The sequence below is a fragment of the Oncorhynchus gorbuscha genome, linkage group LG08, assembly GCF_021184085.1.
Source record: "Oncorhynchus gorbuscha isolate QuinsamMale2020 ecotype Even-year linkage group LG08, OgorEven_v1.0, whole genome shotgun sequence".
NCBI classification, from domain to species: domain Eukaryota; kingdom Metazoa; phylum Chordata; class Actinopteri; order Salmoniformes; family Salmonidae; genus Oncorhynchus; species Oncorhynchus gorbuscha.
The window spans coordinates 52,113,849-52,139,025 of record NC_060180.1 but is presented as its reverse complement, the minus strand read 5'-3'; the positions used below and the strand labels follow the sequence as shown (position 1 = coordinate 52,139,025).

Below are 25,177 nucleotides of genomic sequence, written 5' to 3'. Positions count from 1 at the left end.
TATAGCTACTGTTTACAGGCCTCCTGGGCCATATACAGCGTTCCTCACTGAGTTCCCTGAATTCTTATTGGACCTTAGCCGATAATATTCAAATTTTTGGTGACTTTAATATTCACATGGAAAATTCCACAGACCCACTCCAAAAGGCTTTCGGAGCCATCATCGACTCAGTGGGTTTTGTCCAACATGTCTCCGGACCTACTCACTGACACAGTCATACTCTGGACCTAGTTTTGTCCCATGGAATAAATGTTGTGGATCTTACTGTTTTCCTCATAATCCTGGACTATCGGACCACCATTTTATTACGTTTGCAATCGCAACAAATAATCTGCTTTGACCCCAACCAAGGATCATCAAAAGTTGTGCTATAAATTCTCAGACAACCAGAAAGATTAATTGATGCCCTTCCAGACTCCCTCTGCCTACCCAAGGACGTGAGAGGACAAAAATCAGTTAACCACCTAACTGAGGAACTCAATTTAACCTTGCGCAATACCCTAGATGCAGTCGGACCCCTAAAAACAAAAAACATTTGTCATAAGAAACTAGCTCCCTGGTATAAAGAAAATACCCAAGCTTTTGAAGCAAGCTCCCAGAAAATTGGAAAAGATATGGTGCCACACCAAACTGGAAGTCTTCCGACTAGCTTGTTAAGACAGTACCATGCAGAATCGAAGAGCCCTCACTGCTGCTCGATCATCCTATTTTTCCAACTTGAGGAAAATAAGAAAAATCCAAAATGTATTTTTGATACTGTCGCAAAGTTAACTAAAAAGCAGCATTCCCCAAGAGAGGATGACTTTCACTTCAGCAGTAATAAACTCATGAACTTATTTGAGGAAAAGATCATGATCATTAGAAAGCAAATTACGGACTCCTCCTCCTCCCTAGGATCAAGGAAGACACTCTAGTGTTTTAGTACTATATATCTTGACACAATGATCTAAATAATCATGGCCTGTAAACCTTCAAGCTGCATGCTGGACCCTATACCAACTAAACTACTGAAAGAGCTGCATCCTGTGCTTGGCCCTCCTATGTTGAACATAATAAATGGCTCTCTATCCACCGGATGTGTACCAAACTCACTAAAAGTGGCAGTAATAAAGCCTCTCTTGAAAAAGCAAAAACCTTGACCCAGAAAATATTTTTTAAACTATCGGCATATATCGAAACTCCCATTCCTCTCAATTATTTTTGAAAAAGCTGTTGTGCAGCAACTCACTGCCTTCCTGAAGACAAACAATGTATACGAAATGCTTCAGTCTGGTTTTAGACCCCATCATAGCACTGAGACTGCACTTGTGAAGGTGGCAAATTACCTTTTAATGGCGTCAGACCGAGGCTTTGCATCTGTGCTCGTGCTCCTAGACCTTAGTGCTGCTTTTGATACCATCGATCACCACAATCTTTTGGAGAGATTGGAAACCCAAATTGGTCTACACGGACAAGTTCTGGCCTGGTTTAGATCTTATCTGTCGGAAAGATATCAGTTTGCCTCTGTGGATGGTTTGTCCTCTGATAAATCAATTGTACATTTCGGTGTTCCTCAAGGTTCCGTATTTTACCTCTTGGGGATGTCAATCGAAAGCATAATGTTAACTTTCACTGCTATGCGGATGACACACAGCTGTACAATTCAATGAAACGTGGTGAAGCGCCAAAATTGCCCTCGCTGGAAGCCTGTGTTTCAGACATAAGGAAGTGGATGGCTTCAAACTTTCTACTTTTAAACTCGGACAAAACAGAGATGCTTGTTCTAGGTCCCAGGAAAAAAAAGAGATCTTCTGTTGAATCTGACAATTAATCTTGATGGTTGTACAGTCGTCCCAAATAAAACTGTGAAGGACCTCGGCGTTACTCTGGACCCTGAACTCCCTTTTGACGAACATATCAAGACTGTTTCAAGGACAGCTTTTTTCCACCTACGTAACATTGGAAAAATCTTTTTCTGTCCAAAAATGATGCAGAAAAATTCATCCATGCTGTTGTTACTTCTAGGTTAGACTACTGCAAGGCTCTACTTTCCAGCTACCCGGATAAAGCACTAAATAAACTTTAGTTAGTGCTAAATACAGCTGCTAGAATCCTGACTAGAACCAAAACATTTGCTCATATTACTCCAGTGCTCCCTACACTGGCTTCCTGTTAAAGCTAGGGCTGATTTCAAGGTTTTTCTGCTAACCTACAAAGCATTACATGGGCTTCCTCCTACCTATCTTTCCGATTTGGTCCTGCCGTACATACCTACATGTACGCTACGGTCACAAGATGCAGGCCTCCTAATTGTCCCTAGAATTTCTAAGCAAACAGCTGGAGGCAGAGCTTTCTCCTATAGAGCTCCATTTTTATGACGTGGTCTTCCTTATATCACCCACCACTGAGACCTGTATGCTCTAGTTGGCTGGCCCTCGCTACATATTAGTCGCCAGACCCACTAGCTCCAGGTCATCTGTAAGTCTATGCTAGGTAAAGCTCTGCCTTATCTCAGCTCACTGGTCACGATAACAACACCAACCCGTAGCACGCGCTCCAGCGAGTATATCTCACTGGTCATCCCCAAAGCCAACACTCCCTTTGGCCACCTTTCCTTTCAGTTCTCTGCTGCCAGTGACTGGAAGGAATTGCAAAAATTGCTGAAGCTGGAGACTTATATTCCCGTCACTAACTTTAAACATCAGCTATCTGAGCAGCTAACCGATCGCTGCAGCTGTACATAGTCCATCTGTAAATAGCCCACCCAATCTACCTACCTCATCCCCATATTGTTTTTATTTACTTTTCTGCTCTTTTGCACACCAGTGTCTCTACTTGCACATTATCATCTGCTCATCTATCACTCCAGTATTAATTTGCTAAATTGTAATTACTCTGCCACTATGGCCTATTCATTGCCTTACCACCTCACGCCATTTGCACACACTGTATATAGACTTTCTTTTTTTATATTGTGTTATTGACTGTACGCTTGTTTATTCCATTTGTAACTCTGTGTTGTTGTTTGTGTCGCACTGCTTTGCTTTATCTTGGCCAGGTCTCAGTTGTAAAAGAGAACTTGTTCTCAACTAGCCTACCTGGTTAAATAAAGGTGTAATAAAATTAAAATAAAATACAAAAGAAATCTATTATCTTCCGAGATATCTAGATTGAGTAATTATGTTGATATATGTTGTTGTGGAAAGGTTACTTTCCAGTGAACAAGACACACTATGTTACTGCTGCGTAAGTAGCTACGTTGTTCATATATCAGTTTGTAAAAGTATGCCGAAAAAAAAACTGGCTCTGCTTTTGTGCTTTCTGGAGTCAATGAAAAAACAAAAATCATTTGAATCTCTAACACATCAGTAGCTTTATGATATATTTCCGTGTGTTCTGCAGCTTGGTCAAACGTAAAACGGCCATCTCAGACCCGCCCTGCATCTGTTTCATGTGGGCCATACCTGTCCTGTACATGCTCTGCATACATTATAGCTACAGTACTGTGTGGTGCGTGACGGCATAAACTGGACACTTATTATGAAGGATTTACCACAAAATGACATACAGAATCAATGTCTATGGGATTTACTCACCGTGGAGAGACCATGGTGGAGACAGGCACATTCCACAGTTCCATTGGATTAATTACATGGCTCTGTCTATGTCTCTCTGTATAACCCTTAATTAAATGTGCTTGCTGAAAGCAAAGTACAACTTTACAAACTGTTCATCCTTATTATTTTCTTTCCACTGCCGCCTGTAGACTCAAAACCGTAAAAACACTCAAAACACGCAGGCAGTGTACTAGAAAACACTTTTTGATACTACTAATGCTTTTCACACTACAACCATATTGTAGTGGAATTGTTAGTTTAGATTACTCGTTGGTTATTACTGCATTGACGGAACTAGAAGCACAAGCAATTCGCTACACTCGCATTAACATCTGCTAACCATGTGGATGTGATAAATAACATTTGATTTGATTTGATATTTGCATAAATCACAATGCATTTCAAAGGCCATAGACCTGAATGGGGAAACCTTGCCATGTAACTAGTCTTCAACCGTTTAAGCTGGAAACTCCATTGAAACTTTAAAACATGCAGACCGGTCTGGAAAGGTGTACTTGTATATAGCTTCTTTTATACCATTTATACTTTTTGAACTATAACCATTTTAAATGTACATAAAAGCTCCATAGGTTTGAATGGGTAGTGTTTGAATTCACCACTTATCTTGAACCATTAAAGCCAAAACCAAAATGACTTTAATATAATATAATATATGCCATTTAGCAGACGCTTTTATCCAAAGCGACTTACAGTCATGTGTGCATACATTCTATGTATGGGTGGTCCCGGGGATCGAACCCACTACCCTGGCGTTACAAGCGCCATGCTCTACCAACTGAGCTACACAGGACGCAGACTGGCACTGGTACACTATTGTTGATTGAAAAAAAATGGTTATTCTACATATACTTTTCAACCATATTTGCATAAATCCAACTGTATTTCAGGTGCCATAGACTTGAATGGAACAAATTTCGGTCGCTTACAAGCCTTCAATCGTTTTAGCTACAAAATGGCCTTCAAACTTTCAAACGTGCAGACTGGTAGGTGGATGCTGAGCAATGTTGGTTCAAATTTTCTCATCATTAAGCAAATTCCAGGTCTGCTGATCGCAAACATGAGCGTACCCCGCTTTACGTTACAGTTTTGAAAGTGGCCAAGTAGGCTACTGTAGCTATTTGATCATAAAGTAGGCCTGCCAGAGTGGCCTACCATCAAAAACAATGGAGAAAATGCACCACATAACATTTTAACATGGAGACAGCTGTTCTATCATTCAGCCTACAGTAGCAGCAAATGTGTGGCCTACATTTCATGAGACTTTTGGGGGAAAAAACACACAGGGCTTGATATTAACCTGTTTATCCACTTGTTAATCAGACAAGGAGGTGACTGAAAATGTGTTGTTTGATGCAAGAAACCACTTTATAAAATAAAATGCATTATTGTTCCCATACCATTATTACAGAGAATAAGATCAATTATGCTACCCTCTGCCTACGGTCTACTTAGTTTACTCAAGACCGTCTCAAAATACAACACTTCCCCTTTAAGAGAGAAAAAAGCTATTTTCAAAGATGGCTAGAAATGCACATATTTTGTGCTCTTGTAGGAAGCAACCACTCCCCCATTGTTGACAAGAAATTAGCTATAACTGGGCTAATAACTCACTTACTAGCAAAGAATATGATTAAATGTGCTTAGGTAGCTACATGCAGCTTTCAATTTTATCTCAAAACAAGTGGTTCTACTCACAACCGCTCATACTGTAAACACAGTCCAGTTCAAAGTGAATGGCACAGATCCATATATTGTAATGGCTATTTGCATGTAGGTCTACTGCAGCTCTGATTGGTTATGGCGCACCAGTCTGTGTAGAGTACGGGCATGAGTCATGCCTGTCAATGCAATAGAATCCTAATCCAATGCGCTCTGCCTACAAGCAAATCCCTTGCACAGTTAGCTTTGCCTACAAAGTGAATCAAATGTTTTGTTTTGATATGTTGCATTGAATGTGGCTAATATTGCATTGACTGGATCACAATTCCCACAGTTGAGAGAAACGTCGATAGTTTTAACTAAAGGGGAAAACTCTAGAAAGTTGACTGGAGTTCAATCTCGTGCTTCTCTGCGTGGGCTGATATTTCTTCTTCGTGGCAGTCCGAGGGGAGCTGGGCAACCGCGCACGAACGCAGGTTAGAGGGTACATTGTTTCTGAGTGAGGTTCAGTTTCTTGTGGAGGATGAGAGGGCAGGGTGTAACTATAGCAACTCACCGCTGAGCCATGTAGCGCCAGGGTCGTGCACATGAAAATCTCCTCCGAAGACGTCCTCGATGGTGACTTTCTTCTTGAGGGCAAGGCTATCATCTGCAACTACCAGTGGAATATATCAAGAGAACAAAACAATGGAAGAAGACATAATTAATGAGTTACAGCAATATGATAATGTTAAGGTTCAATTCTCATTCACATGACTTACCTGTAACTAAAAAAAGGATCTGTCCATCTTTATTATCTGGTTGCTGTCAGTCAGAAAGTACTCTGACATAGTCATACGTTTACACTCTTCCTTTGTGACTTGAGCAGCCTTCAGCTGCAGGGAAGTGCATTTTCCATTTCCCAAAAAACGTTTATATTTGACTTCTCCTGCCACAAGTTGCCTGAGCGGTCATAAAACCTAACCAGGAAACGTCTGGCAGAGGCGGACTATCACGTGTATTTTCTGTCTCTGGAGATTGTAGGACTTCCAGCAGCAGTTCCCAACTCACAGACGCAGCAACTACGGAGAGGTTACAAAGGAGAAATAGACACTTGGCCCAGGGTAACTCTCTATTGATCCACCAGCATCGATTCACTGCAGCCTGGACAGTTTTTCAAGCAGCCATAACTCCCTCTACCCCCAGCTACACAATCCCTTCTGCAGTTGACAGCAAAACTGCAGACCAGACAGGGTGGACAACAGAGGTAAAAGGTTTAATTATATAGAGATGGTGGTGTGTGTGCCTTTCAACCCCATATGCCCACGGTCTGGGAGCCAATACAGTCAGTGCCTTTCAACCCCATATGCCCACGGTCTGGGAGCCAATACAGTCAGTGCCTTTGCAAGTCTATACATTTACACGTTCTCTTCATCTTTGGTAAATGACTATGGAGAGGGATTCATTCCCAACATGTGGAAAACAGCAGCTCTGCTGCACTGCCAATTATACAAATGACTAGAGCTATTACTGCATAATAATTTCCATTAAACGACACAGAATGGCGTTATACATTAAATCCCCATTACCTTGCGAGAGGATGACCTCACCTCGTCTCTCTGAAAAACCAATACGCAATCTCCAAGCTGACACATTACCATCAACTTCTCTACTCCTGGCTGTCTATGAATGAATGGGCTTATGAAATGAAATGACCCACTGGGCTGTCTGCTAGCAAGGCCAATTGTAATCCCTCTCAATCTAAGTAGAAGTTTTCATTTGGCGGCCTGACTCCGGAATAAGTATGTCTTGATTTAAAGGGGCAATCTGAAGTTGCTACATCTATTTTGGGACTTATAAATTCATGATATGTACCCGTTGATTCCTGAAGAATATAACTGATAAATGTCTCGTGAGCTTAGTTCAAATGTCGTACCCCACCAGAACCCAAAATATAAGCTTGTTTATTACAATGTTTTTAGACTAAGTAAATGTGAACAAACACTGCATAGCCTGAAAACATGGTCAAATGTTAATATCATGGATGGTCAGTCCTTGCATAGCTCGGTCTATGAATTTGAGTGGTTATATTTCTCCAGACCGAATTATACAACATTTGACGGAATTATACAACATTTGTTTGGGAAGTGATAATGTGTCTACAGTGTTACGTATTTGATGGTGTGTGTGGTGTAATCTAGCCGTGTTTGTGTTATTACAGATTTAAAATCTTAATTTGATCACCCTGTTGCAGGAAAACGTTCCTGTGATGCAGAAAATGATTAACTTGCACTGTATTTTAGGTTTAAAAAGACTTTTGAAGTTTGTCATTTCCACTTTGAAATGTCAGACTTTTATTATGAAAAATGTGCCAGCCCCTACAAAATGCAGTGTTATTTTCCTACTGTAGCAAACTGGCTCAAATTAAGATCCTACATCTGTAGGATACGGTGTGGTGTTTGTAGTGTTCAGTAGCTGAGTGTTAAAGTGTATGCAGCTTTATGTGTTACGTACTTGGGGTGAGCACGATGACAGCGGTGACGATCAGAGACAAGATGATGCAGATGACCAGCAGGGCGATGACTATCCCCTTCCAGTTCCTCTGTGGAGGGGCACTGCCCACCAGCTCCTGCAACACAAACACACACACATTAAAGTTAATAGGGGTCAATTGGGAGAAAAGGAGGGGAGGCACTGACTACTTGTGTTACTACTGCAGTACTCCTGTGATAGGCTCTCAGCCACACAGCTGTTGAAAGAAACTAGTGAGAATCTAAGTGACAGAATAAACTCTGAAGGTGGAAATGACAGGAAAAAAACAAGAATAAGCTGAAGACAGTTCCTTATGTTAGCGTGTACCGCATTGGGAGATCCAGATAACCTGAGCACATCCTCAAAGTATTTCACCCGAGGCTTCTGCGTCACCTTTACCGTAAGACGCCTTTCCTCTCCTACAGGCAACGCCAATCAGAGGCTAGATGGCCTATATATGAAACCCTATTACTCTAAACACATACAGTCAAATCCAAGTGACATACAACACTTAACTATACCCCTATGGTGTAGGCTGAGGCAGATAATTCACCGCACGGTTACACCATCTCATTTGCACATGTAAAAAGGCCAGCATGATATTACACACCCTATTCATTGACAGTTGTGGTAAAGCAAAATGGAGATTGGTTCATGAGACAAGTGTAAGTGGCCTATAGGTGAATCAGACTATCTGTTGGATTGCAACTATATCTGTTGGTATCCAAGGCTGATTCTAGCCTAGTTCCAGTTCTGAAAGTGTTTTAACCAATTACCTCTGACTATCAAGGCATGACAACAGAGTTGGCTAATGTACAGATATCACATAGATCTGGAAGTAGGCTAGACGTATTGATGCAGAGAGCCAGTACTCTTGGACCCTGTACAGCGTCTCATCGTTAAGGTCTGTGTCTCTCTGCTCTCCACTGAGCTCTGAGCAGTGGCTGGAGCATAGCGTGTCACTGTGGGCAGATAGAGATCAAGCTTAATTAGGGACAATGCAATCAACAGATCTGGATCAATATGGATCAGTGTTGCTCTGCATCTTTCTGTATGAGGCCATGGTGGTGGTAGTGACTCATGCATGTGTGTGTGTGTGTGTTAGGGTTGTCATGGTAGAAGCATCAAAATACTACGATACCAGATTTACCTTGGCAGAAAAAAAGAACACGAAGCAGACCAAGCTCTATGGTTCTTAAAACCTTTATGTAAAATATTGTGTGCTATAGCTTGCAAAATATACAAATGTGATTCTGAGTGACATCATCAGGATGTTTTTTACAACATTAAGACTGTTTTGCTCAATAAATTAAAAGGCAATTCTGCCATTTGTCAACGTCATATTCAGCCTCTCCACAAAACCAGTGTAAACATAAACTCAGCAAAAAAAAGAAACGTCCCTTTTTCAGGACCCTGTCTTTCAAAGATAATTCGTAAAAACCCAAATAACTTCACAGATCTTCATTGTAAAGGGTTTAAACACTGTTTCCCATGCTTGTTCAATGAACCATAAACAATTAATGAACATGCACCTGTGGAACGGTCGTTAAGACACTAACAGCTTACAGATGGTAGGCAATTCAGGTCACAGTTATGAAACTTAGGACACTAAAGCGACCTTTCTACTGACAGGATGGCAACAACAACTGCCCGAGTTACACCAGGAATGCACAATCCCTCCATCAGTGCTCAGACTGTTTCTCAATAGGCTGAGAGAGGCTGGACTGAGGGCTTGTAGGCCTGTTGTAAGGCAGGTCCTCACCAAACATCACCGGCAACAACGTCGCCTATGGGCACAAACCCACCGTCGCTGAACCAGGCAGGACTGGCAAAAAGTGCTCTTCACTGACGAGTCGTGGTTTTGTCTCTCCAGGGGTGATGGTCGGATTCGTGTTTATCATCGAAGGAATGAGCATTACACTTCTGTCAACATCTGACTACAGACCGATCTGTTATTGCAATTTGTCATCTATGACATTTCAGATTAAGATATGATATTTTTTAATGAAGTGCACATGTAGTGAAAACATTTTCTAAGTAACTTTAGGTAAGTAAACAATATTTTTCTTCAGGGTAGCTTAACTTGGATCTTAACTTCTTCCAGTGTGAAGTAATTGATAGCTTGGTAAACTATTTTCAGAGTAGCTTCCCACAAAACACTGACAGTGATGTTCAAACCCTGCAACAAGTTTCTCGCCCAATGGAGGGTATTTTCTTGCTCCCCCGCGTGCGTCACTGTGAATGTCATACAGTTTGAAAATCACTGTTTTAAACAAGTTTGAACTTTTAATGATGTCATCGGGTAGAACTTTTTTTAACTAAATATTTTTTTTCTACAAAAGTTAGAAATGCGCTATCTCACGTATGTTGACAATGGTATTGTGCTGGATATAATGAAAATGTGGTTGAAAAGTGGTGGAGTTGCCCTTTAAATCTGCTCCATGTTTTGTTTCCTTGCCACGATACTTCTGCTTATCGCGATACTGGTATTGTGGCAACCCTAGTGTGTATGTGTGTTTGCATGTGTGTAACAGCTGCAGTTTCTTATATTATTGTTTCTGCGGAGGCATCTCCCACATATTAAACTGATAGTGAGATAAGGCTGGAGACAGAGGAAATGAATCTGCCTGTGTTATCACCTCCTAATGGAAATGCTCCAACTGTGGATTCATCAGGAAATCACTGTCTGCTGCCCTCTGACCTCTGCAAGGAATAAACAAATGAATAGTATGGTCTGCAGATCAAATGTACAGATCAAGGCCCATAGTCCTTCTGTAGCTCAGTTGGTAGAGCATGGCGCTTGTAACGCCAGGGTAGTGGGTTCGATCCCCGGGACCACCCATACGTAGAATGTATGCACACATGACTGTAAGTCGCTTTGGATAAAAGCGTCTGCTAAATGGCATATATTATTATTATTATATTATATCTACAGTACACTGCAAATGTTCAGGTGAGAATTTATTACAACCAGTCAATCGTCCATTTTGAACACTCAAAGACTTTTGCACACTTCGAAGACAACCTTTGAGAGCCTGGCATCACTGATCCTAACATCGCTGAGCCTCTCACATTAAATGACTGTCTTTACTGTAGTTTGTTGTCTTGCCAACGCTGTGGTGCACTGTTGCGCACACTAAACGACGTGGCACACACGACAAGATTCTTTACTTTGTCTCAAAAAAACATTATGTGATTAGATTGTTAACGCAGCTAGAATGAGCTGTGACTCACAGCAGCCTCAAACGTTTTCAGTCAGACATTCACACCTGTCATACAGAGTTCAAATATCTAGCCAACATTTTTGAATTGAATAACATTGCTTGGGAACTTCTGAGCTGTTATGATTTGACACTTTGGCTTTGGTTAAAGGCAAGTACAAACACATACTGGTAGTAGTCATCACTCCTTCTCGAGAGTACACACATTCTGGGTGAAGCGAAACATCATCATCGTCTCACTGGCTTCTTCTCTGGCGAGCTGTCTTTGTTTTTTACTGATCACCGTTCTCAAAACTTGACGCTGCACACTACGAGAGCATTGCCTATTTCGTGCCGATCAAATCAAACATGTTTGAAAATATCGGGACGTCTGGGTCTGCTCAAATACGGGATCGGTAGCCCTCAGAGTGCGTCTCTGACTCGCTCAAAAACTTGTCTGGGACAAGTTTGTATTGTGTAGTGTACACCAGGCTTTAGAGGTGACTGGTAGCCTAGCTTTAAGAGCGTTGGGCCAGTTACTGAAACGTTACTAGTTCGAGTCCCTGAGCCAATTTAGTGAACAATCTGTCGATGTGCCCTTGAGCAAGGCACGTAAACCTAATTTCTCCGGTAAGTTGCTCAGGATAAGAGCATCTGCTAAATGACTCATATTTAAAATGTTATGGCTCAGTGATAATAGAACCTACAGAAGAAGTAACATCCCACTGGGCACACACTGGTTGAATCAACATTGGATCCAGGTCATTTCAATGAAATTACATTTAACCAACGTTAAATTGACCTCTGTGGCCGGGCCAATTACATTATATTCTAACCGAGGAGCTGGGAAAATCTTTGCTCAGCAGAACCATACTAGCCATCTTGATGTCAGTCTAAATAGCCCGTGTGAATATTCAATCTCTCCAGTCTGTAGACTTTTTCGGCCTTTTGCCTCCTCTCTATTCGCCTGCTCCCTTCTCCTCCTCTCTAGTCTCCTGCTCCCTTCTCCTCCTCTCTAGTCTCCTGCTCCCTTCTCCTCCTCTCTAGTCTCCTGCTCCCTTCTCCTCCTCTCTAGTCTCCTGCTCCCTTCTCCTCCTCTCTAGTCTCCTGCTCCCTTCTCCTCCTCTCTAGTCTCCTGCTCCCTTCTCCTCCTCTCTAGTCTCCTGCTCCCTTCTCCTCCTCTCCAGTCTACTCCTTCTTTTTACCTCATCAACATGCTCACAGCAGGGCTGTTCAACACGAGTCCAAGGCGGGCCAGTATGAGCCCCGGAGAAGTAAACAAAATTGGGAATATTTCAGAGACATCCTACACCTTACTTCCTGATGGAAATATGCAAGTATCTTTATACATGCTGCCAACACTCAATCACCTTTTAACAAGAGCAACTCTTTATCTTCTATATATTTCTCTTCCATTTGTTTGTCTGTATTTCTCAGTTGTTGTAGCAACCTGTGTGTCAGCCAACAGGTCCTCAGTTCACTGTTTCACCAACACCTGCCAGCTGCTGTTGTCATCTGAAACACCTACCTGGTTACTGCTAGTCATTACCATCCATATCTCATCCTCTAGCAACAATAGAACAAACACTGCTGTGACAATATGTGAATTTAGGCACACTGCCTCCACACAAAACGAACCACTGCCTGTTCACCCCGCTATCATCCAGAAGGCGAGGTCAGTACAGGTGCATCAAAGCTGGGACCGAGAGACTGAAAAACAGCTTCTATCTCAAGGCCATCAGACTGTTAAATAGCCACCACTAACATTGAGTGGCTGCTGCCAACACACTGTCATTGACACTGACCCAACTCCAGCCATTTTAATAATGGGAATTGATGGGAAATGATGTAAATATATCACTAGCCACTTTAAACAATGCTACCTTATATAATGTTACTTACCCTACATTATTCATCTCATATACATATGTATATACTGTACTCTACAACATCGACTGCATCCTTATGTAACACATGTATCACTAGCCACTTTAACTATGCCACTTTGTTTACTTTATCTACACACTCATCTCATATGTATATACTGTACTCGATACCATCTACTGTATGCTGCTCTGTACCATCACTCATTCATATATCCTTATGTACATATTCCTTATCCCCTTACACTGTGTATAAGACTGTAGTTTTGGAATTGTTAGTTAGATTACTTGTTGGTTATCACTGCATTGTCGGAACTAGAAGCACAAGCATTTCGCTACACTCGCATTAACATCTGCTAACCATGTGTATGTGACAAATAAAATTTGATTTGATTTGATTTGAGGTTGTTGGTGTATGCAGCCTGCAGACACAGTACCGGTCCTGAATACAAATGATGTGTTGCGTGTTCATACTCCTTTAATGCAGGCGAACTGATGGCAACAAAACAACACTTTGCCATTAAAAGTGTTCTTCAGCAACTCAACAAAGGGAGCAAACAAATACTAACTCTACTGAAGTTGATAAAAACGATGTAGGCCTACAAAGACCTCCATTGGCACCAATAACCATCTCACTACAGGAAAACAGACAGTGGCCAGAAAAAACTCCTACAAATGTTCTTTCTGTCCCATCTGCCAACAAGCTATATGCTCCAGCGCTACATTACAAAAACTGGCTTTCACTCATGCACCCTCACCAAAAGGGGGGTTGAGCCCACAACGAGTCAAGAATACTTCCTTTGAATGCAAGAGAAAGTGCAGAACTCTTGAGTGAGCTTCTTTGGGCACGGCATGGGAATTCTCATCCATTAGGCAGTCCTCGTGTATTAGCCAGCACGCACTGGGTTTGACAACAATAAGAGGCTCCATCAATAAATGAGGACCAGAGCCATTTTCACCCCCCGCTGTTTTTAGCAGACATACACCACACCAAAACAAAGCACGCCAGCGTAGTCCATCGCTCGCTCTCTGTTTTTCTCTCTCTCTCTATCAAAAAGAGTGGAAAGACACAAGAGGGAAAACAACAGATCTTCTTTCCATCACTTTGCCATTCTTCATTCTATGTTCAGGTGTGTGTGGTAAAGTATAAGGTTGTGCATCCACCTCACTCTGTATCTCCGTCTCTTGGCCCAATTCAGACAGAATTGACGGTATGTTTCAGGTTCATATTGTCAGGTGTACAAGAACAGTGTAATGCCTTTCTTGCAAGCGCTTTCCAAACAATGCAGTAATCAATATCCGCAGTACTATAAGATCAAATAAATCAAGTAGAATAAAGTAGAACAAAAACACACGAGAAATAGAAATAAGAAGAACAAGAGAAAGTAAGCTAGCTACAGTTGAAGTCGGGATTTTACATACACTTAGGTTGGAGTCATTCAAACTTTTTTTCAACCACTCCACAAATGTATTGTTAACAAAATTGGTTTAGGACATCTACTTTGTGCATGACACAAGTGATTTTTTCCAACAATTGTTTACAGCCAGATTATTTCACTTCTAATTCACTGTATCACAATTCCAGTGGTTCAGAAGTTTGCATACACTAAGTTGACTGTGCCTTTAAACAGCTTGGAAAATTCCAGAAAAGTATGTCATGTCTTTAGAAGCTTCTGATAGGCTAATTGACATCATTTGAGTCAATTGGAGGTGTACCTGTGGATGTATTTCAAGGCCTACCTTCAAACTCAGTGCCTCTTTGCTTGAGATCATGGGAATGCAATTTCCAAATGCCTGAAGGTACCACGTTCATCTGTACAAACAATAGTGCGCAAGTATTAACACCATGGGACCACGCAGCGGTCATACCACTCAGGAAGGAAACGCGTTCTGTCTCCTAGAGATGAACGCGTAAATAAATCCCAGAACAACAGCAAACGACCTTGTGAAGATGCTGGAGGAAACAGGTACAAAGATATCTATATCCACAGTAAAACGAGTCCTATATCAACATAACCTGAAAGGCCGCTTAGCAAAGAAGAAGCCACTGCTCCAAAACCGCCATACAAAAGTCTGATTACGGTTTTCAACTGCACATGGGGGCAAAGATCGTACTTTTTGGAGAAATGTCCTCTGGTCTGATGAAACAAAAATAGAACAGTTTGGCCATAATGACCATCGTTATGTTTGGAGGGAAAAGGGGGAGGCCTGCAAGCTGAAGAACATCATCCCAACCGTGAAGCACGGGGTGGCAACATCATGAAAAGTTGTGGACAACAAAGTCAAGGTATTGGAGTGGTCATCACAAAGCCCTGACCCCAATCCTGTAGAAAATTTGTGGGCAGAGCTGAAAAAGCGTGTGCGAGCAAAGAGGCCTATAAACCTGACTCAGTTACACCAGCTCTGTCAGGAGGAATGGGCCAAAATTCACCCAACTTATTGTGGGAAGCTTGTGGAAGGCTACCCAAAACGTTTGACCCAAGTTAAACAATTTAAAGGCAATGCTACCAAATACTAATTGAGTGTATGTAAACTTCTGATCCACTGGGAATGTGATGAAAGAAATAAAAGCTGAAATAAATTATTCTCTCTACTATTATTCTGACATTTCACATTCTTAAAATAAAGTGGTGATCCTAACTGACCTAAGACATGGAATTTCTACTAGGATTAAAAGTCAGGAATTGTGACAAATTTAGTTTAAATGTATTTGGCTAAGGTGTATGTAAACTCCGACTTCAACTGTATATACAGGGGCAGTTCCAGGGTCAGTGCCAATAACATATTTACAATGTGCAGGGATACTGGGGTGGTAGAGGTAGACCTGTACAGGGGTAAGGTGACTAGGTATCAGGATATGATAAATGGAACAGCAGCAGCATATATGAGGATTGTACGTGAGTGTGCGTGTCTGCGTGTGTGTTTGTGTGTGCTGATTGTATGTGAGTGTGTGTGTATGTAGATTGTACGTGAGTGTATGTGTGTATGTAGAGTCAGTATGAATGTGTGTGCGTTTTGTGTGTGTGAGCCAATTTAAGTCTGTGTGGGTGTGTGTGTGAGTGGGAATGTGTGCGTGTGTGTAGATTCCTGTAACTGTGCATTTAAGTAAAATAAAAGGGTCAGATGCATATAGTCCATGCAGCCATTTTGTTAGTTATTTAGCAGTCTTAAAGCTTAGGGATAGAAACTGTTCAGCAGCCTGTTGATGTCAGACTTGTTACTCCGGTACCGCAGAGAGATCAGTCTATGGCTTGGATGGCTGGGGTATTTGGCAATGTTTCGGACGTTCCTTTCACACCGCCTGATATAGAGATCCTGGATGGCAAGGAAGCTTGGCCCCAGTGATATACTGAGATGTCCGCACCATCATATGTAGCGCCATGTGATCGAGGGTGGTGCAGTTGCCATTTCAAGCAGTGATGCAGCCAGTCAAGATGCTCTCAATGGTGGAGTTGTATAGCTTTTTCCTCCCTGTAGACTGTCTCATCATCATGGGTGAACAGATCTACCACCGTCGTGTCGTCAGCAAACTTGATAATGGTGTTGTAGTCGTGCATGGCCACGCAGTCGTGGGTGAACAGGGAGTACAGGAGGGGAACTAAGCACACACCCCTGTGGGGCCCCCGTGTTGAGGGTCAACGTGGCAGAGGTGATGTTGCCTACCCTCACCACCTGGGGTCAGCCGGTCAAGAAGTCCAGGATCCAGTTTCAGAGGGAGGTGTTCAGTCCCAGAGTCCCTAACTTGGTGACAAGCTCGGAGGGGACTGTGGTGTTGAACACAGAGCTGTAGTCAATGAACAGCATTCTCACAAAGGTATTTCTCTTATCTAGGTGGGTGATGGCAGTGCAGAGTGCAATTAAGATTGCGTTGTCTATGGATCTGTCGGGGCGGTATGCAAATTGAAGTGGGTCTAGGGTGTCTGGGATGATGGAATTGATGTATGTCATAACCAGCCTCTCAAAGCTTCATGATTACAGATGTGAGTGCTACAGGGCGGTAGTCATTGTGGCACGAAGCCTTAGAGTTCTTGGGAACAGGAATGAGTTCTTGGGAACAGGAATGATGGTGGTCAGTGTGCTGCCATCCTGTTAGAAGATAACAGATTATTTTATTACAATGGTTAAATTGGATTTTCATTGTGTTCAATGGTGTTATTTGCCCCCTAGTGGCGCTTTCTGGTGCTTAGAAAGACAATGCAAACGGGAAGTTCAGAATTTGTTTTGCACGCAAAGAAGCAGCTACAAACAACGCTACGGTGCAGGTCTTTCAATGTAGTTATTTCTTGTCACGCTTCAGCCTTGGAAAAATATTTGTTTGTAAGTTCGATTCAAGCATTTAGCTAATGATGATAATCTTGTTATTGATAGAGTTTCTTACATATCAATGTTGGTTGCATTTACTCACAAATTGCAATGCCTTTTGTGTATGTCGTTAGCTGTATTACTTTGCTCATGCGTCATGCAAACGAATTGTAAAATATACAATACTGTAGTTTTGTTACTGTTTCTAGTGTAATATGCTTTGTTATTCTACATAGATGGTTATACATTATTAGAGTAATGAAAGGAGCAATTACCATATGGTTAACAATTAGCTATATGGTTTGGCATCATGCCAGATGCATGGTACCTTAGCGCGTGCTTTGTATTTATGCAACTTCAAATGTTTAATGTACAGCTACAGTATGTCGGTGTGAATTGAACACTAAAGTATATTCTTTTCTGTATTTTGCAGTTTCACAACATAAACGTTTCAATATATTCATTCAAGAAAAGTCACGCCTTGGGAGTTTTATTGAAGACTTAGTTGTTAGCTATCTGTCTAGTTTTGCATGGGAACGCAACTCAAGGACAGAATAGTCAGCTTGAGACGTGGGGATTACAGACTGGGAGAGGTTGCAAATGACCATGAATATGCCTGTCAACTGTTCTGCGTATGCTCTGAGAACATGCCCTGGAATACAGGCCGGCCCCGCCGCCTTGCAAGTGTTGACCTGAATAAAAACCTTACTCATGTGAGGGAAATGTTATGTTTATGTATTAAATAAATGCTACAAAGTATCAAATCACTGCTACTTTCTAATAACCAATTAGAAAGGTTCATGCAGGTGACTGACTGATCGTGTAAGGAGGAATTCTCACTATCACTGTTCCTCAACTTGGCAGTACGCCCAGAATATTGCTATGGGAACAACTGAGGTATCTCAGTTTCAATGTCTCAACTTGGAGAGAGAAAAAAACGTGAGCTATTGGTCAGTCATGTGCGAGCCACCGGTAGTGATTAATTAATTATGCTAAATCATGCAAATATCACTTGTCTGTGTATAGCCGTACATAAGACAACTGCTGGGACTGCCCAGGCTTGATTGACATGTGTACTATGGCGCATTGAGTTGGTTGGAACCTCTCCAGTGCTGACAAATAAAGGAGGATTTATTTCAGATTGACTTTGAGTGTCCCTGTGTAAGAATTTCCACGACACACATCGACCTCAGAGAGCATGAACACCCAGACCTCTGTGTCCTCTTGCATGGCTTGGTGTTGTTTTCATCTAAGTGTGCATAAAATGCATTGAGTTTGTCTGGTAGAGAGGCACCTTCCTTTGTAATCTGTAATGGACTGTAGCCATTGCCACAGGCGGCAGGCATCGGAGCCTTTGTATTTTCAAAAGAGTAGAATAGCATATATTGAGTTGAATTGTGTTACTTGTCTGTGTAGTTTATAGGCTACATGGCTATGCCATGCACATGAAATCAATCATTTCTTATTTCGACACGTACATTCCCCTGCCCTGATCACAGTCAACACATACATAGTTAGAATATGATGGAATATTAAAGAATAAAATATAAATCATATTTTTCCATCCTAACTTGAGTGTTGTGAGAACGCGTTGAACTGCTGTCATATAGCAAAAAAAGTGGTGCTTGAATGTGCTTTAGAAACCTTACAATATTCTCTTTCCCATCATGTAAATAACTTCGAAATCTGACCTGGATGATTTGGGGGAAAAAACGCTTCATATTTTTTTCCTCCACTCTCTCCGCTTTGATTCAATACCATGTACATTGATAGCCTGCTAGAAAACTTCCTTGCCAACTGAAGTTTAAAAGTAGCAGCAGACAGTTATCTAAATAGTACTAATCAGTCAAATATGCTCAACATAAACATCCAAGAAGATACTGCAGCCTATAGCTTTTGCAACTGCAGGAGAACATGAATAGGTGAAGTGGCTTGCATAGTTGCGCACGGGCTCATCTGGAAAAGAGAGGTTATGTGTAGCTGAAGAAGCTCATTCATATTAACCCATCATTTGTTGGCTAAATATTAGGCCTTTTGTAACTGCAGGAGAATGAATCATCACCAGCCAATGTGATCACACCATCACATGCTTTCTTTCCTTTTGAACTTCCCACCAGTTATTGTGGTTGAAGACAGACTACTAGCAGTTTGAAGTTAGAAACATATGCATATTAACCCATTATTTATTAGCTAAATATAAGAGCCTTTAAATATTTACCTGTTGAAGTAAGAAAAAAATGAAATGGCAGATCTGTGTGTGTTCCCCCAGGCTAAATGCCAGTGTGTGTTCCCCCAGGCTAAATGCCAGTGTGTGTTCCCCCAGGCTAAATGCCAGTGTGTGTTCCCCCAGGCTAAATGCCAGTGTGTGTTCCCCCAGGCTAAATGCTAAAGCATTTCAGTGACAATGGACAAGAACAGCTCAAGGACAGGACTACATACACTTACATGAAGATAAAAAATGCATTAAAAGCATTTATTTAAAGCTTTGTGATTGACAAAGACAATTTTGATGTTGGACAACAATAGAATATTCATGATTTTGCCGTGTCTATGGCTATGCCGGATTAAGTGATATGACATGCTATTCTATAAAATAATTTCTCCGTAATTAATATTACCTGATTGAGCTAATCATGTAAATGTAATTAACTAGAGAGTCGGGGCACCACAAAATAACATTTATAGAGCTGTTATCTTCCGAATAAACTCTTAAAGACCTAGTAATATTTTACATCAATAGCAGTCAATATTAATCGTCATCTTAATTCAGTCTCATCTGAAAGTTGTAAATTCTTAGTCTGCATGAACCCTGGCTAACAAGTTGAATCAGCAATACAAAATTTGGTTTAATTATTTATTTACTAAATACCTAACTAATCACACAGAATTACACATACACAGAATTAAATCATAACTTGATTACAAATTACGTCATAAAGGAAAACGTCCCTAGCGGGCGGAACAGATATGACAGCTTGTTACAGAAAAGAAAGGGACTGGGTGAAAGTGAAAGAGCGGGAAGACTGAGGGAAAAAGGGCGAAGCTGTGCTATCGTAAATACAGTATCTTATGCATTCTAAATTACCGCCCATTTGGAAAAGGAAAATGCAATAAATATTTACTCTGAGTTCAAAGTTCATACCATTCGCAACCAAAGCTCACGCTGATGTTGGCTTCGTTCTGTAGTTATTATCTGAACCATTCTGACATCGGACCATCGTCCTCGGAACCGGAGGTTATATTGTCGTCAAGGGCTTATATAGGAAGGGAGAGGAGGGCGTGTTTGAAAAGTTTTATAGCCCATGTCCCTTCACAGGAGCGAGCCACTGATAGGGCTCTGCTCAATCTTATGAAAACCCAAATCTCACATTTTAGAAGCTAAAATGACATTTCATCCCATCAAGAATAATTTAATATTCAAACATTTACATTTAACAAACATTCCATGTGAATCCGATAACTCTGATGTGTAGACTTTCCACTGTAGAGTTTATGTCTCAGATGACAACCGAACAGACATCATATTCATTAAGTACCAATGCATATGTTCAATTAGTCGCATTACCAGAATATTGTTAATTTCCCCCCACCTTCTGATGTTCCCAGAATCGCTGTGTTAACCAAGGGTTTTGCAAATGTAACATCAGTAGGGTAGAAATGAAAGGCGAAGTTTAACACTGAGGCGTTAGCGGGACTTTTAAACATAATACCGCATTTATGACTACCTCGGTTCGCGAGTAAAAGCACAGGTGTTGTTACGGGAAATACCTTTCAGATATAAAGGCGGTAAAAAGTTGAAGGCATGGTAAAATTGATGGCTTTTCGTCTGTGTATGAATAGGACATTAGTCTCTCCATCTCGATGTCCCTATGTCTCTCTAGCTGTCTCCCTGCTTTCTCCGCTCTCTTTGCTGAAGTGTCAAAATGGATCTTTCCTCATCTCTGAGCACCCGGTTTCCACGGTAACCAAGAGTGTCCTGGGCTGTTTTAAACACGTAAAAGACACACCCTCGGCACGGCTATCATTGCCATCGGTCCAAACAATTAGCCAAGCAAGGGAAGTTGGCAACGTAAGCCCCTCAGCCCTGGTTTGTGATTGAGTGTGCAAGTGTACAATTCTGTTCACTCCGGGGCCTGAAACATCCCATAATTCAACTTGGAATGATTGTACATCCGCTAAGAAAAGTCAGCCAAAACTTAGAACCAACATCAATAAGAAGAAGTCAACATACAAGTGTAAGTAAAAACTAATGTAAATAAGTTAGAAATTGTGCTGCTAACGCACTTGATGTCACAAACACATATCATCAAAGTAATTATGTTTTTCTTTGGTTAGCTTTTGGAAACGTTAGCTAGAGCATACAACTTTCCCTGACATCACACTTACATGTGTTGTCTTCTTGTCAAGTGGTTCCACGATGACAGAAAACACAACCTTGGGATGAATTAGTTACACATTTCCGGGCAAGGGCGGTCCATTTAAAATTAATTCATTCTTCCCTCGCCCTGCAAGTGTCAACTCATCATACGTCACCACTTAATTTGAGGGCTGAGGGGAGAGGTTTTTTTGAACGTGTTTGGAATGCAGCCCTGGAAGTCTGAAGAGCAGAAAAAGAGTGGGGGTGCCATTACTGACAGGTGGATAGGGAGCAGATACATATGGGGTTCATGAAAATGATTGGTGAGTGGAGAGTCAAGGGTCTGAAATAAAGGAATACACACTTGAACAGGTGACCAGAAATACAGTACTGTCACGCCTTGGTCTTAGTATTTTGTGTTTTCTTTAATTATTTGTTCAGGCCAGGGTGTGACATGGGGTTATTGTATTGTCGTATTGGGGTTTTTGTAGGCATTGGGATTGTGGTTGATTTGTTTTTTTGTTGTTGTTTTTTTCACCTTTATTTAACCAGGTAGGCTAGTTGAGAACAATTTCTCATTTGCAACTGCGACCTGGCCAAGATAAAGCATAGCAGTGTGAACAGACAACACAGAGTTACACATGGAGTAAACAATTAACAAGTCAATAACACAGTAGAAAAAAAGGGGAGTCTATATACAATGTGTGCAAAAGGCATGAGGAGGTAGGCGAATAGTTACAATATTGCAGATTAACACTGGAGTGATAAATGATCAGATGATCATGTACAGGTAGAGATATTGGTGTGCAAAGGAGCAGAAAAGTAAATAAATAAAAACTGTGGGGATGAGGTAGGTGAAAATGGGTGGGCTATTTACCAATAGATTATGTACAGCTGCAGCGATCGGTTAGCTGCTCAGATAGCTGATGTTTGAAGTTGGTGAGGGAGATAAAAGTCTCCAACTTCAGCGATTTTTGCAATTCGTTCCAGTCACAGGCAGCAGAGTACTGGAACGAAAGGCGGCCGAATGAGGTGTTGGCTTTAGGGATGATCAGTGATATACACCTGCTGGAGCGCGTGCTACGGATGGGTGTTGCCATCGTGACCAGTGAACTGAGATAAGGCGGAGCTTTACCTAGCATGGCCTTGTAGATGACCTGGAGCCAGTGGGTCTGGCGACGAATATGGAGCGAGGGCCAGCCGACTAGAGCATACAAGTCACAGTGGTGGGTAGTATAAGGTGCTTTAGTGACAAAACGGATGGCACTGTGATAAACTGCATCCAGTTTGCTGGGTGTGATTAGGGGTGTGTCTAGTATAGGCTTGGCTGCCTGAGGTCCGACTCTCTTTCTACAAACGAAGAACGCTGTTACAATTACACACTTGAACAGGTGACCAGCAATACAGTACACACTTGAACAGGTGACCAGAAATACAGTACACACTTGAACAGGTGACCAGAAATACAGTACACACTTGAACAGGTGACCAGAAATACAGTACACACTTGAACAGGTGACCAGAAATACAGTACACACTTGAACAGGTGACCATGCAGTTCAAGATAGATTCGCCTGGTATACGTCTGACACCTGTCACATGATCTATCATTCAAATGTCACATAGCCATAACCTGATAGGGGTCAAGAGGGGTCAAGCCCTGCCCTGTGAGTGGCTGGGCACTGACTGACTGGGGTTAACTTCTCCCCTGAAACACCATCATCAATGATTTCATGGGCATTAACTAGTGAGATTAAGAATGCATGCCAGCCCAGCAGGGTATTTAAGTAGGGTTTGAACGAGGGCACCTGTCTGAGGCTAGTGTGCCACCGCCCGCTGCTCTATTCGGAAACTTGGACCCTTCTGTCCTCCTGCAGTCAATCGAGGTCTGAATAGGACAAATTAAGTCTATTGTCTGAGGATAATGGGCACCAACTGCTCTTTGAATCAGATACCTGCTGTGGACATTATGATAAAGGGGTCAACAGTGATGGGAGGGTTTAACATTTATGGTGAAAGATGGGTAGGCCTACAAATCAACATGTACCCACTCCATTCAATATAGAGTACTGTGCTCTGCCATGGCATAACACATTTGATAGCTTAAGAAAAGTACCGGCACACACACTGTACACTTCAGAAGAGAAAATGTGCTAAGGTTCACTGAAGGGGGTTGACTGAAGTGACTCATACCATTGTATTTCAACACAATGGTAAAAAACAAGTGCTTTGTGTTGTCCTCTATTAGACTCCAGCCAAAACCTATTCAATTATTCATACCTCAGCCTTTTATTCCTTTCTGTGATTTTTCTTTTGGAATTCATTATTTAATATCTATCTTCACCTAGAGAATGTTCTGTTCTGCTACAGTGATTGCTGTGGTAACCTCCTCCTACATTGGAATGGGAAATGAGTGAGATTCAGAAAAATTCTTTGTCACATCCTGATCGGTTTCACCTGTCTTTGTGCTTGTCTCCACCCCCCTCCAGGTGTCGCCCATCTTCCCCATTATCCCCTGAGCATTTATACCTGTTGTAAGAATATGTTGAGGATAAATACACATTGCAGAGAATGAGAGGACTAGAATTAACATGTTTTTTCTGTAATAGAGAATTATTTATCAATGGGTCAGAGACATGGGAGGAATTTGTCTGTACAGTGAGCGTGAAATAACCAACCTTCCGATTAATGGAAATGCATTTCTTAGCCACTATAAATGCCAGGTTACACAGTTTCTTCTGATAACAGACTCCAGTATCAACATTTCCAAGCAAACAAAAACAGGGAGAAAGGAGAATCTGTAAACATGCTGAGATAAAATAACATACTCTTTGCCAGAATTCAGACAGCCTTCACAAGAGCATTACATATTGAAATATGGTCTCTCATGTTTTACAACAGCAGAGGAATTATATTTCTGAGTGCATGATATTCAGTTTCACTGGCATATAGTACATTCTATGAGTAGTCTTAAACTGCAGTAATTTATGTCTGAGATGATATGAAAATGGCTGGGCATTCAAACACATCTGTATACATTCATCATCATCAATAGCGTCACCCAGATCTTCCTCGCATTTTTGTTTTTACATGTTTTGTGTCATTAGGAAAATCCACTATCAACCCTTGATACATTTTGAAAATCAGATGTAGAGGTTTGTCAGGCTGCCTTAAAAGATTTTCAATATTTGATGCTTCTGTCTTGTCCAGTGTTTGCTGTACAGAGGGAATAAAGTGTTGCATCTGCAAAAGTTCACCTCAGCGCCTTCACTTCCCTGGCTGCCTGACCCTGCTGAGACCCCTGTCACCATCTGATCCTGCCCAGACGAGGCATGACAAAGAATTACCTTGGTGTACATTTATACATTATATTATCCAAGAATAGAATCAATGGTTCCATAATTTAAATGACCATTATTCCCAGATCCCAGACTGTAGCCTACCCATCAACTCAAGATGGAACTTTCTATCCATTCACTGATTGTTATAATATACTGAAAAAAATCACCTGAGCTCCATAGACTGGTCATCCCTGGCTGTCTGACCCTGCTGGGACCCCTGTCACCATCTGGTCCTGCTAAGACATGATGAGCATAGTGTTGTGTACTGACTGTGCACTAGAGGTTGATCGATTAAGATTTTTCAATG

General features: G+C 41.5%; 1 protein-coding gene and 1 long non-coding RNA gene across 3 annotated transcripts in view; one reads left to right on the top strand and one right to left on the bottom strand.

The window, feature by feature from the left end:
• Positions 1 to 16,530, top strand: part of LOC124041797 — a 20,282-nt gene extending 3,752 nt beyond the window's left edge. The window contains exons 2-3 of the long non-coding RNA XR_006839987.1: positions 5,300 to 5,301; positions 16,518 to 16,530. This is a non-coding gene — a long non-coding RNA (uncharacterized LOC124041797). The remainder of the gene's footprint in view (positions 1 to 5,299; positions 5,302 to 16,517) is intronic.
• The window catches only part of LOC124041795 (dipeptidyl aminopeptidase-like protein 6), a 130,824-nt gene that overhangs the window by 38,060 nt on the left and 67,587 nt on the right, over positions 1 to 25,177 (bottom strand). For both annotated transcript variants that reach the window (XM_046359828.1, XM_046359829.1), the window contains exons 2-3: positions 7,770 to 7,884; positions 5,833 to 5,931 (exon numbers count right to left, since the gene is read on the bottom strand). In XM_046359828.1, the coding sequence (XP_046215784.1) occupies positions 5,833 to 5,931; positions 7,770 to 7,884 (214 nt within the window). The remainder of the gene's footprint in view (positions 1 to 5,832; positions 5,932 to 7,769; positions 7,885 to 25,177) is intronic.